Source organism: Anopheles coluzzii, chromosome 3 (genome assembly GCF_943734685.1).
Source record: "Anopheles coluzzii chromosome 3, AcolN3, whole genome shotgun sequence".
NCBI lineage: Eukaryota > Metazoa > Arthropoda > Insecta > Diptera > Culicidae > Anopheles > Anopheles coluzzii.
This window is the reverse complement of record NC_064671.1, coordinates 36,970,031-36,988,718: the sequence shown is the minus strand read 5'-3', so window position 1 is coordinate 36,988,718 and position 18,688 is coordinate 36,970,031. Positions and strand designations below refer to the sequence as shown.

General features: G+C 43.5%; 4 protein-coding genes across 4 annotated transcripts; 1 reads left to right on the top strand and 3 right to left on the bottom strand.

The window, feature by feature from the left end:
• Positions 1 to 2,190: 2,190 nt before the first annotated feature.
• Positions 2,191 to 7,925, bottom strand: LOC120958685 (zinc finger protein 432-like). The gene is made up of 3 exons (XM_040381646.2): positions 7,733 to 7,925; positions 3,783 to 4,005; positions 2,191 to 3,188 (listed from the first exon to the last, which is right to left on the bottom strand). The coding sequence occupies exons 2-3, from the start codon at positions 3,897 to 3,899 to the stop codon at positions 2,304 to 2,306; spliced, it is 1,002 nt and encodes a 333-aa protein (XP_040237580.2). The 5' UTR covers positions 3,900 to 4,005; positions 7,733 to 7,925; the 3' UTR covers positions 2,191 to 2,303.
• Positions 4,379 to 5,967, bottom strand: LOC120958684 (BLOC-1-related complex subunit 5). Its single transcript, XM_040381645.2, has one exon. The coding sequence runs from the start codon at positions 5,707 to 5,709 to the stop codon at positions 4,678 to 4,680; it is 1,032 nt and encodes a 343-aa protein (XP_040237579.2). The 5' UTR covers positions 5,710 to 5,967; the 3' UTR covers positions 4,379 to 4,677.
• Positions 7,926 to 8,170: 245 nt separating the features above from the next.
• On the bottom strand, positions 8,171 to 15,635 carry LOC120957433 (Fanconi anemia group I protein). The gene is made up of 14 exons (XM_040379638.2): positions 15,187 to 15,635; positions 14,407 to 15,100; positions 13,693 to 14,348; positions 13,504 to 13,616; positions 13,206 to 13,430; positions 12,751 to 13,141; positions 12,499 to 12,663; positions 12,281 to 12,435; positions 11,881 to 12,212; positions 11,282 to 11,806; positions 10,997 to 11,213; positions 9,553 to 10,933; positions 9,328 to 9,487; positions 8,171 to 9,254 (listed from the first exon to the last, which is right to left on the bottom strand). Exons 1-12 carry the CDS (start codon positions 15,445 to 15,447, stop codon positions 10,138 to 10,140), a joined length of 4,530 nt encoding a protein of 1,509 aa, XP_040235572.2. The 5' UTR covers positions 15,448 to 15,635; the 3' UTR covers positions 8,171 to 9,254; positions 9,328 to 9,487; positions 9,553 to 10,137.
• A 601-nt stretch (positions 15,636 to 16,236) lies between these two features.
• Positions 16,237 to 17,722, top strand: LOC120957435 (CD63 antigen-like). Its single transcript, XM_040379641.2, has 5 exons — positions 16,237 to 16,388; positions 16,454 to 16,642; positions 16,722 to 16,892; positions 16,972 to 17,208; positions 17,279 to 17,722. The coding sequence occupies exons 1-5, from the start codon at positions 16,308 to 16,310 to the stop codon at positions 17,423 to 17,425; spliced, it is 825 nt and encodes a 274-aa protein (XP_040235575.2). The 5' UTR covers positions 16,237 to 16,307; the 3' UTR covers positions 17,426 to 17,722.
• The last annotated feature ends 966 nt before the right edge of the window (positions 17,723 to 18,688 follow it).

The window sequence follows — 18,688 nt, the reverse complement described above, 5'->3', positions numbered from 1 at the left end:
ATAGCACGATGAATGAACAATCAATTATATTTTAATCATGTTTATTGGTAAATACGTGTAAAGTTTTTGAAATACACCCAAGTGCCACAACTCCACTAAACGGTTTCTAAACGGCTCAAGCTATCCACCTAAAGGGGATCTAAAAAGACTTCGTTTAGCAGACGACAAACGACTGATGCATTCTAAAAATAGCAAAAAGCTGTTGGCGCTCTCTGTTGGTGGGATATCCCAACCAGTTGAGCTTCATTGCTTGGAGGAGAGCTTTCTCATTCCTTCTGTACTGTTGTATGGTTTCGCATTGAAGTTATGCATCGCTAGAACTAATTGTTTAAATACTAAACTCCAACAATAACCGCCAGCACTGAAGCAAGTGAGATTTGAGTAATGGTCGTTGGTGTAGATACCCGCGTATCTGACCACACGACCATTCATATACAGTCATTATCCGATATACGCTATCGTACGGGACCGAGCGCAATAGCGTATCTCGAGTTTTCGCGTATAGCGGATTTGTATGGAAAAATAGTTTACACTACCAGTTCGAGGGTTGAAAAATATCGCCACAGAGTTTTGCATTAAAGTTTTTTGTTGTAAAACAGGTATCTTTTGCACAAATTTAATGCAAAATGCAAAAAGAACATTAAGGAAACTCAAAAAGAGCATAAAATATTTCAAAGTATTAAAATATTTGTAAAAAACACATGGAGCTGTCAAATTTAAAGCAATCGCGTACTGCGAATTCGCGTATATCGAGTATGGCAGCGATCTAATCTTGTTGCGCGCAACATTGTTGCTCGGCAACATATCGCTGAGGTGGTCTATGAATGTTGCTGGCAACATTTCGCTTTGACATTGTTTAGCGTAAAAAAATTGCCAATTAACAGCTCAGAGATTATTTTTTATCATTCACTTGTTGACTAAAGTGTTGAAAAAATGAAATATACACCAAAAAATGTATTATAAATGCTTAAAATCCAAATTTAGCGGATGTCAACAAAACGCACACTGCTGCTGTGTCATTTCATACACCCGATTACCATGACCAAGGTAAATAGAAAATGTTGCCAGACAAAAATCAAATTGGTTTGAATTTGGCTGGCAACAAAGTTGCGCGAGCTGTCAAAATCCATACATTTTGCCAGCAACAATGTTGCGCGCAACAAGATTAGACCAGTGCCTATCGCGTACTGCGGATAATTGCTGTATTATAATTTTTATATGAAATTGAAATTTCTTGGACCATTATCCGTGCAAATCGATTAACCGGCAATCGTCTGGTCCCGAGCTGCCCGAATAATCGACGTTCTACTGTAGTTATCAACGCGAAAACAACAGTGTTTTATCATATTGTGCTCTGAATTTCATTAAATCACAAATTTAATTCTGTGCGGAAAACGAAGCAATATTGTTTTTTTTTTTAATTCCGGACAGCCGAAGTAAATTGTGATTTGTTACATAAAAATATATTTTTACACAGTGATGATAACAAGAAAACAACGATATTTGAAAATCTATGTGACAAATGCATTCATGGCCGCACGGGAAAGACCGTCAATTCGCGTAGCAGTTCTTCGGTTCTATGCATCTACGATTACAAGAGAAAAACAGCACCCAAACCGCGTTGTATTTAAAACCGTCGTGCTGTCGGTCCAGGAGAACACAGACATCCAGAATCAAGTGTTCAGACCTTGAAACAATTTAAAAACAAAAAAAGGTGTAGTGTGTGTATGTATATGTTAATTTAAACGTTATAAAAATGAATTTTGAGGCTGTTCAGAATATGAATCGTTCGTAATTTTAAACATGAGCTCGAAACTGTCCGGAATATGAATCAAAATATCGTTGCAGATTTATGATATTTTACAATGTTTCGAGTAAAATTATTGAAAATCTTTATTTTTCTCAAATGTAGAAGGTTTTCTTTAGTAAAGTGAGTAAAACAGAGGTTTAACTGAATAAAATTGAATTAGTATGAATATATTAGATACCAAAAATGCATAAATGTCCGTAATTCGAAGCAATACGGTATCTTTAAAGAAATAATTTTATTTTTATTTTCCAGCTTTTATTTACATGCACATTTTAATGCTTTGCAAATAATCAATTCTCTTTGCAATCGTGATGCGTCCAGACAAATGAAATATAATAATAAAACTACTGACGTATGTATGTTAGATTGATACATTGCTGTTTCTTTTATGTACATTAACTACTTTTTATCACAACAATTGTTTTGCTTGTTTCGTGTTAATTTCTTTTGCTTTTTTGGTGTTAATTTCTTTTGCTTTTTTCGTGTGTATAAATTAATGTGGTTTGTTACGATACTTTTTTTTTAAATCCTTTTCAATGTTTTCCCGTTTGTGAGTTAGGAGATGCCTTTGGAAGCTCTTTCGCTTCAACGTTTTACTGCAAATCACACACTTTTGCAGCTGATGGTTTTGCCGATGTGCGTACAGTTTTCTTTTAATTACGAATGTTTGTCCACACTCACCACACACAAACTCTCCCTTATCGTTATTTTTTGATACATTTTCCTTGTCGTTGCTCGTTTTCAACGAGTCTTGCGATGGCACCATGCATGCGTACTGTTCCTTGTCGTTAGTATCGGGCGGACAGTGATTTGACAGTGACCTCAAGCAATCTTTTTCCACTTGTTTATTTAATTTTCCTTTACTTGGCTCGTTGTGTGGGTTGTTGTTTTCTTCCATTATTTCTAGGAAGTTTTCAACATTTTCTTCATTCGAGGAGCTCTCTGTTGTATCATAATCGGATGATATTTTGTAATCACCACACGTCATAATTGTACGCCACTGTTCTATACCGGAGATCGAAGTTTCCATAAGATCTGGATGGAACTCATCGACCACATCAACCTCATCCAGCTCAGTCTTGTACGCCATGTCCACCAAAGGTTTATCATAGACATTCGAATCCAAATATATATCAGATACTGTTGAAGATGATACTGTTGCAAGTTGACTTTGGGTCGATGGTTCCTGTACGCAGCTTTCCTGATCCACCTGTTCTGTGGATTCGTCCTCAGTGTAATGAGGGCTTTCCATGGGCAAATATTTTTGTTTTAATATTTTCTGATTTTTCTCCACTAGCTCGCTAAAGCATTCAAAATCTTGCACGTTCCAGGAGCATTGTTTGCAGATGTTCTGGGGTAATTCCGCTTCAAAGCATACCTGTAACGATTTAAAAGATTAATTTTTATATAACTAAACTGGCTTTCAGATTATAGTGATCACAATATTTGCATGAGTCTATATAAGTACTATCCCCGAATTAAATGTTATTTGGCCAAATATATGCTCGGTTTTTAGAATAAATAGAATACTAGAGAGAACTACTCGAACTACAAAATGCTCGTCTTGGATGCAAGCTAAGCATACAGTGCACTGACTATATTACCATGAGTACAGCAACAAGTCACAGATAGTCAAGCTCATTAATGGCTTATGGAGGCCTAGACCGACTATAACTACTACTACTGCGCTAAATAAGAAGAATAAAAAGAAACTCATTAAATTGATATCACTTTATTCCACTAAGTAGTGTAACAAGTGTTTAAAAATTTGTTGTGAAATTTGTGACACAGTCAACTGTCTATAATTTGCGAATCGATGAGACTTTCAAATAAGACGGGTTATTACATATTATGGGACCGACAAAAATGTTCAAAGAAGATAGCTTTTTAATTTGGAGAGGTATCAGATCAGAAGACCGTATCTACTATCTGGGTGTAGCTGGATTTTTTTACGACGATAACATGTACTTACCTTAAAGCAAAACACATTGTTCATCGCTTTTCTAATCTTTTCATCTAAAATAGAGCCTCCATCCGGATCATCCGCATCCAGGTCCTTTAAGCAAAGTCTGCAAATGATGTCACACATTGTCTTGCTTGATATTGCTTCTGTTTTTTTGTACTAATCGTCTTCAAGAACAACTTTAATTGTGAAGCGTGTGCTGAACCGTCGTAGGTTGAATTGTTGACAATGTCTATAAGATACGTTAGTGAAGTAAAACACGTTAATGATGGGAAAAAAATGTTATAACTATACAGAGGATAAGTGAATGATATACTGATGATGATCTATTCAACTTCAAAAGGTGTTTGGTGGAAGTTCAAAAGCGCAATGGAAATTGGTACTACGGTTTAACAAAAACGACACAGAAGAAAGTTCAGTGCCAAAGCCTACTAACAGCAATTTCGTTAGGATTTCGTTCGTCGACAGGGGGACCAGAATCGGTCGTAGGTCGTAGCGTTACAATGCGTTACATTTCATATGTTTTTTTCCGTTACGGTGGAGTTTTCGGTGTGTCTGGCGTCGGCCTTGAGCTTCTAGTAAAAATGACCCGATTTTAAACGAGGTTTACTGTGCTGGCGTAATAAAGCGTTTTTGTTCGGTGCTTTATGTATTATTTATTGCTAGTCTTAAGAGTTAGGCTAATTATAAGTGATAAGGAATAACCGGAAGACAGCTCCTTCCGGTCAATATCTGTTCAATAAACAACAATACAATACAACTGATTAAACTGAGAAGCATTGAGCCACACTGTTTTGGCTGCTTATTGCACTGCAGAGCACGACTAGAGTTACACCACCCACCCACCACGTGTGCCGTTTTGCCTTGCACTTTCCTTGCTGTTAAACGCTATTCCCCTAAACCACTACTCCGTCTTCCACACGAACGGCTCGAGCCGGTCGTCCACGCTGAGCAGATTGTTCAGATACTCCATGCTCTCGATGTTCTGGTTCAGTATGTCGTTGCAGCGCGTCAGCTGCTGGGAGATTTGGCGCACCTTCGAGAACGTTTCCGCGTACGACGTGTACAGCTTCTGCTTCTGCACCAGCTGGGCCAGCGCGCTCGACACCTCCTGGTCGACCTCCTTGATGCGGTTCGTTATCTGCTGCTGCTCCGAGGACACGTGCACCGCGCACGTGTTAAAGTGTGACTGCAGCCGGCTGCACATGTTGATCAGATGGGTCGGTTGCAGCCGCTCCAGCACTTCCGGGTCGCGGTTCGCCGGCAGCGTCAGCGTGCCGCGCATCACCGGCAGAAACATCGGCACGCTCTGCAGTCGCACGATGTCGTCATCCTTCTCGATGCCAACTTCCCGGGCGGCGGCCGACTTCACCACCACGATGCTGTGCGCCCCGCCGCTGCCACCACCGCCAGTCGGTGCGGTTGTGGGTCGACCCTTGCCACCCCTGCCCTCCAGCTGCTGGGTGAGATGTTGCTGGTAGTGGTGGGGCTGGTGCTGTTGTGACGTTCTGCCCATGATAATCGCACTGTTTGGGCGTGATTTGGTCTGCTTTGCCTGCTGCTTGTTGCGCAGCTTCGGTGAATCACCGATCGGTTTGTCCGTGTAAGAGATGTAGGGCAGGTCGGAATCGGAGCAAACGCTCATGGGCGGCGAGACGGGCCGCGAGTCGCAGATGTACGCCGAGGACGGTGTGACGGACGAGGTGGAGTAGCCATCGTCCACCCCGCCGCCCGGTGTCGTGCCAGTGACCGCAATCGTGTTGCCGCGTTGCAGCTTGCTACCGCTGCCGCCTCCTGACAGCCCTGAGCGCCCAGGCGTCGACGAGGACGTACCGGACGCGGTGGGGTTGGCCGTCGAGTGACGATGTAGGCTGCCGGTGCGCAGGGCACCGTCGGCGGCTGCTCCTGGCAGTTGCGTGGAATGTTCCGAGCCCATAGCGAGAGAAGGTCACAGTAACGGGAAGGGACGGGACCGTCCTTAGCTGAGCGCGGTCTTTAACCCGAAGCAACCGCGGGCCTTTCTGGTGAACTTTCTTCTATTTTGCAAAAGAGGGTGTTGTATCCTCCTACGTTTGAATCCCCATGTTCAGAGTCAAACTTTATCTTTATGGACTTCGACTAACTGGAGTCAAAGTAGAGCTTCTGGTATAGGATGTTTCTAATGTTTTGTTGTTTGTAGTTTGTTAATTCTGATGACAGTAGGCAATAGAGGCTTCATATGTTTATATCATGGTATTTGCTTCTTGGTTTAAAATGTTCATGGTTCGTTTGAATCGGTTGTTTTGTTTTTCAGTGTGTTTTTTTAATTTTAAATTTATTTCAAGGCCTGTACGTGTTTGAGTATCTTTCCATGGATTATGTTCTGAATGAGAGTATTTCTTGTGCTTTACTTTCTTTCCGTTACTTTTTTGTTGATATTGTTGTTTGGCCTGGCTTCAAGCTGTTTTTTGTTTTCACTTTCTTTTGTTGCCTGCGAAACGCGATTGACTCTCCCAAAAAAGGTCCTTGATATCCTGAATCTGTCCGTATTTGGACAGTTCCACTATTTGGTCTGCATTAGAGATATTTGATGAACAGTCTAATACCGGTGGTTCCAAGACATTTGGCAATGTGTGCTGCATGTTTTGTCGATAACGAAACTTATTCTGACACCAACGACTTTTTTGGACTGGCCCAATGTTAATTTTCAATCGTCCAAGTTTAATTTTGACAGCCCTTTTGAGCTCGACTGCATTCAATCGGGCTCGCGGGACACAATCGGAGTCAACCGGACTCAATGGGACTCGACCGGAATTGCGGAGTCAAATACGATTTAAATCTTGAATCCCATTCAGTTTGCCAGAGCCAGAGGTGGGATTCTTACATTTTTGTTATTTTTTTCGAAGCTCGGTTTTCCAATAAAAAAAAATGCATGCTTTGTAATCGATCTAATTGGCCTATCACTAAGCGACCAAAGAAAAAAACATGCAAATTAAAAAGCGTTAAAACTATTGATTTCTGACTATAGTTTTCCACACTAGTTGGAAGTGGGAACGATCGTAGAAGTTGGCAAAAATGAATAGGAAATTATGGTTTACTTTGATATTTTTTTCAGATGAATTAAAGCAATCGTTGTAACTAGGCAACAGCAGCTACCGTTCCTCTTGGATAAATTTTGTTAAACTTGCTGAAATTCAGGTATGTGTAGGGTACATTTTTAAACTTCAAAAGCAGTAACGATACGATTCCTATGTCGTTTCCAATTGCAACGTTTTCGTATACATACATCGAGAATTCTGGTTAACAGATTCTGGTTAACATTCACAGCTGGAATCTTTGCTACCTGTGATCATAGGTTTTTGGTAAGAGTGTCCCTTCTTTATAATCTTTTTTTTTCTTTTACACACTATAACCTTCGCCCGTTTTGGCCTGTTTATGGTATGGAAGCCAGCATACGTGACAGGAGGATACGGAGCGATACGTTTTGGTGAGAAACATTAACAAAAATTGGAAAGTTGTATCATGTACCAAACAACAAACTCTACCGTGGTATTATGAATAATAAGGATAAAGGGATAGCATCCGTGTCAGAAGACTAGGCTAGAACAAATCAAATGTCTAGGAAAGCAAAAATACTAAATCATAAGCAAAGAGTTGTCCATACACATTTCTTCCTAGTAATGGTGTAAAGCACAACATTCCGGTGGTGTTACGCCTCCTTCATAACAGTGTCCTTACGGAACCGGGCGAAGCGCCTGAAGCTATTCATGGGGTTGATGATAAAAGCAATACGCTATGTTTATGCAGCTGTTTTAGGAAACAGTTCAATGTGCATCTACTGGGGAAGGTATTTAATGGCCCATTAGCATCATAAACACAGACACACAGAAAACAAAAAAACTGTAACCAACCTTAAAGTACCATTACCGACCCAGACGCTGTATGAGCTCCGGCGCTACCAAACGACGCCGCTTCCTTACCTTACGCTTAGCTGCTGCTTTGGCACGGTTTTCTACGCGTTCTTCTTGTGGATGCGTTTTTGTTTTTGCTTCACTAAACACTCACCAAACTGTACTCAACAAAATAGAATATAATTTAATGCAAAACAACAAGTTTTCTGCACAGAACGCTACGATCGCGTCTGGAGCGCGTGAAGGTAACAAAATGTTGATGGCAATTGGTTTGTTTTGATCGTACGATGTTTGACGTTATTGACAGCGGTGGTTTAGTACCAACATAATCCACCAGAGCGCTGTACTGCTACAGCAAGGGTGAAGTAGATAGTAGAAAACCCATTTCCAACATTTTTTTCAGTATGTAATCAAAAAAATCCTTCAAAGAAAAGCAAAATCAGTATTCCTTCGATTTTTTTATCCGCGATAACTTCAAAGAAAAGAAATTGCTCCAAATACCATTGCTCCGGTTACGTACCGTCGTTTTGCTCACTGGCTCATTTCTACTGGATTGGTTTATTTTTAATAATAAAATTAGAAATATACAGTGGTCACCTACGTTGCTATCCGTCAGCTTGCCTACTCGTTTTATACCACATTTACATAAACTACATACCAAATTTTATTTTACTTTTCAAGTTTTTAATAAAAAAACGAGTCTCAACAAACTCCCTTGCTAGCATCACCCATTTTACACAGATTCACAGATATGTTTTCGGTACGCATATTTGCTTAAAAAATTATTTTTACATAAACTACACCGAAAGTCTCGCTGATGGGTCAGTATGTGTGAATTAAGTTCCTTCGCCAGTATAGACTTGTTGCAACAGGGACACTTTACGGTGGTATGATGCTTCTGGCTATGATATTCAGATTGCCATTTGGTTTCGAATGTTTTTCCACAATCTTCGCAGGCGTACGATTCGTCAGTTTTGCAAGCCGACGGTTCTTGATGTAATTTCAAACCGTTTGTTGCCGAGGCAGTATCCTTATCTTTAGGACTATTTACACGTTTTCGTTTTGCATTTGCGTCATGAATTTCACGTTCCTCATTGCCATCACCCGCTGATATCAAACGGTCATCGGCAGTAAGGATATCCCTTTCGATGGGTGTTTCGACTGTATCGCTGTTCGATGAATCGTTTTCATTATTTAGATTAGAGATTATGAACTCTTCACACACTAGAACCGAGCAAAGTTTGTCAGCAGCACCATTTACTAGGCTTGTCGTTGTTTCACAGTCCATAAGATATTCGCTTGTCATTTCACTGTGGTCCAGATCCCGCTTCTTATCGGAAACAATGTGACCGTTTTCTTCAACCGTTTTCATTGAGCTTGATTTTTCTAGTCCATTTTCTTCTATACCCTGATCTTCGAAGCCTTCGAAGGAGTCTTCGGTGAAGGTGTTATTTGATCGATTCGTTTGCGACGTATCCTGGAGAAGCTTTTCCTGATTGTTTTTTACTATCTCGCTGTAGCTGTGAAAGTCTAATACGTTCCACGAACATTGCTTGCAGGTGTACTCAGGTAAATCCTCATTGAACTTTATCTGTGTTGAAACAAAAAATGGCATTTGTGCCATTAGTAATAGTAGCTTGCTAATGCTTATTGATTGTGCGTACCTTAAACCTAAACACAGCTGCAAGTGCCTTTTGGAATGCTGCGTCCAATACGGAGGAGCCACTATCGTCTGGATCGACGTCACGCAAACACAATCTGCACACCGCGTCACTCATTGTTGGCTTTTTTTTAAGGATTATTCGTATATTTTACACAGCGAAACTGTAATTGGGTTACGCATTAAATAGACACCGAAACATTTTAAGCTAGGGAGAAGCTATACTTACTTATTTGGCACGCACAGCACAGTCCGAGGGTAAATTCGACCTGTAAGGCACAACAAGCTCCTGCAAAGATCGTCTCTATGGTGCCACAGTGCTGACAGTATAGAGATTATAACGCAGTGTTGTCAATGTGTACAAGAACTTTAGCCTAGTTTTATCGGTGTATTGTAATTACACCAACAGCATCAGACTAACAGATACCATTCTAATAGCGTAACAGAGTACATTAGTGTTTGGCAGGGTTTGTTTTAAGTATTGGGCAAGATCGATCCTTACTAATACTACTAAAGTAACCTGTCAACTGTTACAGGGGTTCAGGTTTACTCCTGTAAATTATGCCTACTCTCATTTTAGTTTCTTCTTCATCATAATACAGAACTAAGAACGGATGAATACAATTATTTGATTATTTTGCAATTCCCATTACTGCCACATGTATACTTACGTAGCTTTGTCACACATAGTTACGAGTTTTTCGATGTTTTTTTATTCTGTTGAACATATCTAGAAGTTCAAATTTTCCATTTATTCGTTACCTTGTGTCATGGATTTTGTAGCACAATGTGCCATTCTATGTTTCCATCTTCATTATGTATCATTTTTTCTAGCGCTTCGCCTTGGCAGCCCTAGCGTACGTGTTCGCGCAACAGGCTGCACGCCAGGCTCCACATTTTCCACATTCTGTACGGCACCAGCGTCCTCCAGCGCACGTTTGTTTATTTTCGAGCCCGATGCTGCCTTCCTATTGGCCGCTTTGGCTTTTTTACTCGCCACCGGTGGGTCCACTTCCACCTCTTCACTTGCATGCTCCAAGGCACGTTTCTTCGCCGCCTTTCTGGTGCGTTCGTTAAGTTTGGCTAAATTTTTCAACGCCAGCGCTTCCGCACTCAGGGACGTTTTGTTAGCTCTCGTTTGCTTGACGGCACCCGTAACCTCTGAACGATTCGAACAGGCCGTATGATTGATGCTTCCTTCACCATCATCATCATCGTCGTCGGCGTTGTCCGGGTCCAGCTGTGGTTCAACTGCTTCCTCGTCCTCGTCCATCTCCGTTCGGTCCGTCACTGTCCGCTGGATGGCCTCTACCAGTGCAGACGTTTTGATGCGAAAATCGCGCACCGTGCCCATGTGCAGCAGGTAGGTTAAATCTTTCTTCGTTTTCTTGCTCAGCTGCATCACGATTTTGTTGAACGTTTCAATGCGAAACACCAGCTTGGGGATCAGTTTTGTCTGCCGCAGCACCTTATCGCGGTTTGATTTCGCTTTCGCCGAGTTTACCGGTTCGTCCCCTTCGTCCTGCCCGATAATGTTCTCCTCGACGAATGGAATCAGGTCGTAAATCTTTGAAGCAAGTGGTTTGGATGATTTCACCACTAAATTAAACCTTTAATGAAAAAAGCGACACAATTATTAGAATTTTTAGGATATAAGCCAACCGACAACATACTTAGTCACGTCGTAAGAAATTGGTACAATTGCGTGGCGAGCCAGAAAATGTTTGCTTAAGTTGGCCAGACACCCGTAAACCGAAAGCAACAGTTTGATCAGCGCATCCATCGTCGCTCCGAGAGGCAAATTTGCATTGCACAAATGTGTCAGCGATCCGAGAATGTGCACCAACTGAGAGCAGATCGATCGTTCGATGGACTTTAGCAGTTGGGATGCTGTAGGATAAGAGATTGTTTAATTGTTTGGCCATCGGTTTGAATCTCAATATTGCCACTGTACTTACTCTCATCCGTATCGTCCAATCCAAACACTTTCAAACGTATCATAAGACTATTGGTGCGCAGAATCAGATGCTCGATTTCTTCCAACTGCTGCCGAAAGATCGCACACAGATAGTGGAAGGTCGGTTCGGCCGTGGCGGAAGTGATCGATTTAAAGTAAAACAGCGGGCTCGTCTCTTCTGCTGCAATCTGGCCAAACTTAAGCTCCAAACGCATCGCTATCGAATCAAAGTACGCTCCCGTTTGTGTGCGAATGCGCAAATCAAACAACAGCCGATGAATGATAGCAAACGATTTCTGCTTCAGCTTGGTGTTGATGCAGAAATTTTGCAACCAATCGTACCCCTGCGCCAGGTGGTCTTGATTAGCAACGGACGATTTGTACAGCAGCTCGAGACACTGCAGCAAACCCACGACGATTTTCTCCCCGATCGGTTCCGGTTCGGATCCCTCTTTGAAGCATTCGTCTACGATCGTTTGCAGTTGCGCAAACAACTCTTTCTTGAAGGATGGTCCAATCGTGCAACCTAAAAGCAAAGAGAAGCAGTTAACTAAATGGCTTTCCCATCTTGCAAACAGCACCAACAGCAAGCAAACTAACATATCAGCTGCAAAAAATCGTTGAACTTCCGTTCATATAGCTCGACGGCCGAGATAAGACCCTGCCGGAAGCATTCTACGGCGGCTTGTGCTACCAGGAGGCCACCGTTACCGATCAGCTCGGTCGTTTTCTTGATGCAACGATCGTACACCAGCTTTGTGCATTCAGCCAAATGGCCAAATATGCGTTTGCTATGGTTCACCTGCCAATAGTCCGGCATGGAGCGCAAGCTTTCCAACTTTTGGCACGCAATCTTAAGTATGTACTGCTGCAGATCGCGATTGCCGCGGAATATTTTTAGATCTTCTTCCTTGCCGTAATTGGTCATGGTACTGAAAAGATGGTAAAGGAATATATTTTTTGGGATATGTTGTTTTATTATCATTTTACTAACACTTACTCAAGCGAAATGTGGAGCATTCTCTCAACAGTGGCCAAGTCCCAAATATTTTCTGGTTTAAACGAAATTCCTGTCTTGGAAGAGGCGTTCAACGTTGATGCGTTGGCTGAAGCTTCTGCAATTTGTTTTTTGTTTCCTTTTTTCGGCTCCATTTTCTGTTCACATGAAAGTAAAAGTACTGAATTAGAAATTTTGTTACAAAACACGATAACACGTACCTTAAATTTCTCAACACAATGTTGATGATGTTTGAACAGCCGTACGAAATCGCGCAACAGCACGTTGTCGGGCTGCGTTTTGTATGCGCAATATGCCATCGCAGCTTCGAGCATGTTTAAGTATTGGGTTGCAATGACCAGACTCTTCGCATCCAGCGTACCAGCCTGTAAAAAAGGAAAAAAACAGCAGCATATGAATGAAGAGCAAATTGCTGTTAGCAAGCGATGCTATTGCATGACAAAAGGTCCTACTATGCCCAGATCATCGACGCTCAGATTATCGATCCGTTCGACAACAAGCTGCAACGTGCTCCGGACCGCACCCGTATCATGCTGAACGTCATGCTGATCGCAAAGCACCACACAGTGCACCATGAACGCTGTCAAGCGTCCCACATTGTCATACACCACTATGGGCCGCTGTTCGTCCGCGGAATAGTAATCCTCGCCCATCTCACCCTTGTACCGGACGCACTTGTCAAAGTCGATCCGGAACGATTCTTTGGGATTCTCTCCAAAAAAGCTTTCAAAGTGCCAGTCAATGAACTGCAGCACGTGCGGCAGCAGCTGCGTGTTGAACTCAACGGCCCTTCCGAGTGCTTCGTACAGCATCTGCCGCACCTCCAGCGTTTGGGTGAAGCATCTGAAAGAAGGGACGCTTGAAATGCTTAAAATTGGGTCCCAAACAGTGAAGCCACAAGACCTACTTTCGCAGCATGCCCATTATTTCCAGCGTTAGCATGTCGAAATGTACGTTCGGATTGTTCTGCGATCCATAGGCGGCCTGGGAGAGCAGCGACATGCCGGAGATGGTTAGCTGCGTGTAGTTGCCACCACCGCCGCCCATAATCGAACGGCGGGCATTATTGTTTTTCAGTTGCTTCAGCAACGAACAGAACCCAAACACACCCATTATACGGGTGGAAGTTTCACTGTGTGGATGGATTGAAAAACAGGAGGATAATTGAAGGTGAATGTTGAGGCAAAGCTACATTTCATGTTTACCCATTGTACATCGCTTTCCGCAGCACTTCGATGTAGCGATCGCGGATTGTATGCGAAATTCGCAGCAGCGGAAAGATGAATGCCATAAACCGCATTGCATGCGTTCCATTAATCTACAACAAAAGAGGGAAAACAAACATTATTGTTCACGCAAAACAGCAAACTACCCAAAACGACGGCTTCTCTTACCAGCAGCAAATAATCCATGATGAATTGTATCGTGTTCGTACACTCCGACACGGTGAGTGCGTTCGTTAAGCTGAGCGTCGTCAAGCACGTGTTAAACTGCGATTCCTCCAGGTCGGCAAAAAGATACTTTTTAATTTTCGCAATAATCCCGCTGCCGAAGATAAAGCGGCGCTTGATGAAGAGCTGAAAGAAGTTGATCGCTATGCCGTGCAGTTTCGGTTGCTTTTTAGCGAGCAGTAGCGCGAAAGCAAAATTAATAAGCCCGGGCGTCACCACCTCCTTCCCCTCCTGGCTGTTCTCCGTCAGTATACTGAACAGCTGATCGATGCGTGCTATAACGGATGGTTCGATGCGTCCACGGCACCACGCGGACTGGCTGCACATTTCTCGCTCCTGCTCGCTGATCGCTATCAGCTTGATGAGGAAAGCCATTATGGGTGAGGACACGACATCGGTGGTGTCCGGTTGGCGGTTAATTTTGCTCATCGCAAGCAGCGCCCCGACCAGAAAGGGCGTCAGCAGCACTTCCGGGTTGTTTTGAAACGGTTTAAACATTGCCACCGTTTGCGCTTCGTCGACCCGGAACTCGGTTACGTTCGAGAGATGGAACAGGATGGTTTCTTCCGCCTCCCGGATCTCGCTATCAGAGTAGCGATCTGTAAAACAGAATTTTATTATTATGTTTGTTATTAAAACTTTTCCACAAAACCGTACCAATACTATCAAAGTCCGTCGTATCGCTGTTTTCATTCGACAGCACTTTTTTGTAGTAGTTTTTGTGGAAGTACTTCTGCAGCGCCATCAGCGGCACAACCAGCAGCGACGGATGCTTTAGGCAGACGTGAAACAGCTGGCATGCCAGCGGCGGAAGCTCCAACGGTTCGATGTTCTTCAGGCTGTCCGACACTTTCGTCACAAAGATGCTTGTCTCGTCCTTCGAGAGCGTCAGATCGCGAAACATGCCACACAGCGCCGTCAGGATGGCGAGCTGCAGCTTCATCTTGAAGATTTCCTCCAGCACCTTCTGCCGGTATTCGGCACCGGTCAGTAGCATCCCGTTGGCATTGAGCCGACCGGAATTGCCCGACAGCTGCAGTAGCGTTTGCGGAAGCAAATGCTTCCAGGTAAGACATTTGGGATCGCCGGCCCGAATCGATTCGATGCACAGTTCGCAGATCTCGACCAGCTGTTCCGGCGTCAGTGAGGGCAAATCGGTCAGCAGACGGGCAATCAGATCGAACACCTGCTTCGTGGACAGCTCAACGACGTTCAAGTGCTGCAGCACGGCCATTACGAGCTCGAACCGCTTGCCGGCACATCGGTCCGAGCTGGCCAGCCCAAGCAGCGTGAAGTGCCAGAGCGTGTACCCGTCGATGGAGTCAATGTTCGAAACAACCATATCGATTAGCTAAAAGGATAGAACAGGGATTTCAATCATCATTCTTAGGGCGTTTCACGATGCATTTCACAACGTTGTTGGCACGATTTACTCACTTGCGAGGAAGGCAGCTTTTCGAGCAACTCTTTCAACTCATCATTCTGCCTTTTCTGGCCTAGTTTAATCACTGATAGCATAAGATTCGGAGGCATTTTACGCAGCTTTATACGACGAAACACAGTACGCACAACGAGAACAAGCAAATTGGACCGACACGGGCGGCGTACAGGATTATTCACGAAAACGTAAACATTTAAATCGCGCCAACCGACTTGTTTACGTTTGCACGCTTGACGTTTCTTCCAAGGTGTGCACATACAACGTGTTTGCTCAAGATCCGTATAAGTTTCTTGCTTGCAGGTTTGTTTACGTTATTTCAGCTTGCGTACAACCACCCCCTGTTCGGTGCGGTTTGTTTTGTTTCGTGATTATAACCCGCTCTCAATTGTCCAATTCTACTTTGCAGCACGGAAATTAATCCAGATTGTTCAAAATTAATAACAAGGTAAGCGAAATGCTATTTAGAATTTTGATGATCACTTCCACCGACCGTGGCTACGCAAACTGGCATTCCATTTGGGCGTACGTTTACCCAGATTTTCTTACCGCACGAGTCATCTCCTCCATTATTTGCATTGTCAGCTGAACGTGCTGTGAATGTGTTTTACTGCTTGCACCAGCTATTTCTATGATGACATAGGAATGCTTTTGGAATGAAGCGGCGCATCATCATAGCGTAAGTAGCGCAAGTAGATCATCAGAACAGTTGCCATGGGCAAGGGAATACATACTAGATCATACCATGCATCGATCGAAGCAGAACAGCATAGCACCATTGCAATCCAATGTCTCTACAACAATAACTCAGCAACGAATGATTCCAGTGGAGAGACCCGGTAAAACGTGCTCTATGGCATAACGATCAAACGAAAAACAAACAATCTGAACCCTTCTGCTCGGCGCGGTGTTGAGGAAAACGTCCGGGAAAGATGTGGTAACCACCGGTGTGTTCTTATCAGCCCTACTCGCCCTGAGTCTGATTGTACGCCTATGTGGGCTTGAGTAAGTGTGTGTGTGTGTGTTTTTTTTTCTATTTGCTCCACGCGCCTCTCCAGTGTGTACATCATTCACTTCGCAGTGCAGTGAAATCCCAGTCGAAGACGCGTAGCTAATCGCCATGAAGGAGCAAACCCCAACGGGAGGATGGTCCAAAAAATGGATCAAAATTTTCTTCTGCATGATTTGCACGATGCTTTGCGTAAGTATTAGCTAATTAGGTGCAATGTATAAGGAAAGTGAATACAAAGAGGTTTTTTTTTGCAGTACTTGGGCGTACTGGTGCTAACCATCGGCACGGTCGCCCGAATGCAGTATGAACTGCTGGATGTTCTGATGGACATTCGGATGTATCGTTTGATCCTGTTCCTGCTGCTGGTCGGAGCGTTGTGTCTGGTGCTAGCATTCATAGGATTCCTCGGGACCTGGAGAGAAAATCGACCACTCCTGTATACGGTAAGTGATGTTCGTTGTTGGCGAAGTGTTCAAGTGATCCTAACGCTGGGCTGATAATTACGTGCTTTTTCCGTGTCAGTTCTGCTCCCTTTTGGTTGTGTTTTCATTGATGGAGTGCACGGTTGCATTCATCGGGTACACCCAGCGCGATCGCATGGAAACGGAAATGGAATCGAACCTGTGGCTTTCGGTTAATCAGTTTCCCGTTGATGTTACTTGGCAACCGTACGTCGATTCGTATCAAATGCAGGTCAGTTGTATTCGCGTATTTGCTTTAAGCATACAGATGGCGTTTCGCTAAATGATGAGTGTTTTTATATATGTTTTAGTTAAAATGTTGTGGCGTCCATAACTATACCGATTGGCTGATGGCGATGCCACCGGACAATATCACCGAGGATGATAAAGATCTGATAGCGCAGCTTGTCCCACTTTCCTGCTGCGATCTTGCAGATACTGCGCAATGCACAATCTACGACGCCGGCTGCCACAGCAAAGTGTACGAAATATTCTACGAAACGGGCAATACGGTGATAACAAACACGCTTGGAGCGGTGATATTGCAGGTAAGATGCAGTTTTGGATTGCAAGATGCATAGAAAATTGAACATAAAACATTGTTCTATTCCATTGCAGCTATTGGGAGCAGCGTTTGCCTTTTTCTTGGTACGCAAGCTGCGACTATTTACGCAATCCGACGAGGGCTTTTTCCACGCTGAAAAGCCGAACCCATTCGCATACTCCAAATTGGTCAACATTGCGATATCGACGGAAAAGATGTAACCCTTTCCAGTAGTTCCGTATCCATCCCGCTGTCTTACATTTTTAGTCAGCTTTCAGCGGGCCTTGGATTCTCCCCTCCATCTGGCAAATCGGCAAAGCGGGAAAAAGTACTGCAGCGTGTTTATCAGTTTGTGCAGATAGATAAGACTGATATGATAACACAATTTAGTCATTTACCAATACATATGTACCGGCGCTAGGCGTGGCAAGCTGAGGAATGTAGTTCGGGCAGCGGTTTAAAGCAGCTTTTAGTGGAATAATAAAATAGAAATTAAACAGTTACTTAAAATTTAAAAATGTTTTTGAGTTGAGGTTGCACGAGTTTTAAGAAAATATTAAATTAAATTCATCTTCAAATGGACAATTACCATACTATTAATTCAACTAGAAAAGTGATGTTTTTTTGTATAGTTCGAGCGTCGTGAACATCTTTAAAAAATAGATCAAATAGGACCCTTAAAACTTGGAGGCGGCCAATGAGGGTTAGCAGTATGATGTTTCTAAACTATTATATTGTGTTAATGGCTCAGTTTAAGCCATGTCAAGTACAACGAAAATATAGGCATTAAAAATCTATGAGATGAAAAATAAATGAGATAATGCATAATTTATAATAATAAAATAGGTTTTGATTTTCTATTTCGATATTTAATGTAAGGTTTAATGTCTTCTTCTTCTCTTCTTCTTGGCCTGCTCAATGAGCACGTCTCGTAGACATGGCCAGGTCGCCAATTCGTTTCCAGGAAACTCGGTCCTGGGCTGCAGTCCTCCAACCACGGTTGCATCCGATTTCCGACAGGTGCGACTCCACCTGATCCAGCCAGCGAGCTCGCTGTGCTCCTCTACGCCTCGTGCCGAACGGGTCGCTGACGAGCACCTTCCTGGTGGGGCATGAGTCCGGCATCCTCATCACGTGCCCCAGCCAGCGTATCCTTCCGGCTTTGATGACCGTCAGGATGTCTGCACCGCCAAACAGCTCAGCTAGCTCGTGGTTCATCCTCCTTCTCCACACGCCGTGCTCGCACACACCGCCAAAGATAGTCCTTAGCACCCGCCGTTCGAAAATGGCGAGTGCATTGGCGTCCTCCGTCAGTAAAGTCCAGGACTCGTACCCGTAGAGGACCACCGGACGTATCAGTGTGCGATATATCGCGCATTTCGTGTGTTGCTGGAGTCTTCTGGATCGCAGGAGTTTGTGGAGCCCGTAGTAGGCACGATTTCCCTGAACAATGCGCCTTCGGATTTCGCTGCTTACGTTGTTGT

Excerpts from the sequence above, each read along its gene's own strand:
- LOC120957435 (XM_040379641.2), top strand. The coding sequence starts at position 16,308 with ATGAAGGAGCAAACCCCAACGGGAGGATGGTCCAAAAAATGGATCAAA. Across the intron at positions 16,389-16,453 it reads TGATTTGCACGATGCTTTGC|TACTTGGGCGTACTGGTGCT; the intron begins GTAAGTATTAGC and ends TTTTTTTTGCAG. Across the intron at positions 16,643-16,721 it reads ATCGACCACTCCTGTATACG|TTCTGCTCCCTTTTGGTTGT; the intron begins GTAAGTGATGTT and ends TTTCCGTGTCAG.
- LOC120958684 (XM_040381645.2), bottom strand. The coding sequence starts at position 5,709 with ATGGGCTCGGAACATTCCACGCAACTGCCAGGAGCAGCCGCCGACGGT.
- LOC120957433 (XM_040379638.2), bottom strand. The coding sequence starts at position 15,447 with ATGTGCACACCTTGGAAGAAACGTCAAGCGTGCAAACGTAAACAAGTC. Across the intron at positions 13,431-13,503 it reads CGGAAAGCGATGTACAATGG|TGAAACTTCCACCCGTATAA; the intron begins GTAAACATGAAA and ends CCATCCACACAG. Across the intron at positions 12,436-12,498 it reads ATTGTGTTGAGAAATTTAAG|AAAATGGAGCCGAAAAAAGG; the intron begins GTACGTGTTATC and ends TCATGTGAACAG.
- LOC120958685 (XM_040381646.2), bottom strand. The coding sequence starts at position 3,899 with ATGTGTGACATCATTTGCAGACTTTGCTTAAAGGACCTGGATGCGGAT. Across the intron at positions 3,189-3,782 it reads ACAATGTGTTTTGCTTTAAG|GTATGCTTTGAAGCGGAATT; the intron begins GTAAGTACATGT and ends AAATCGTTACAG.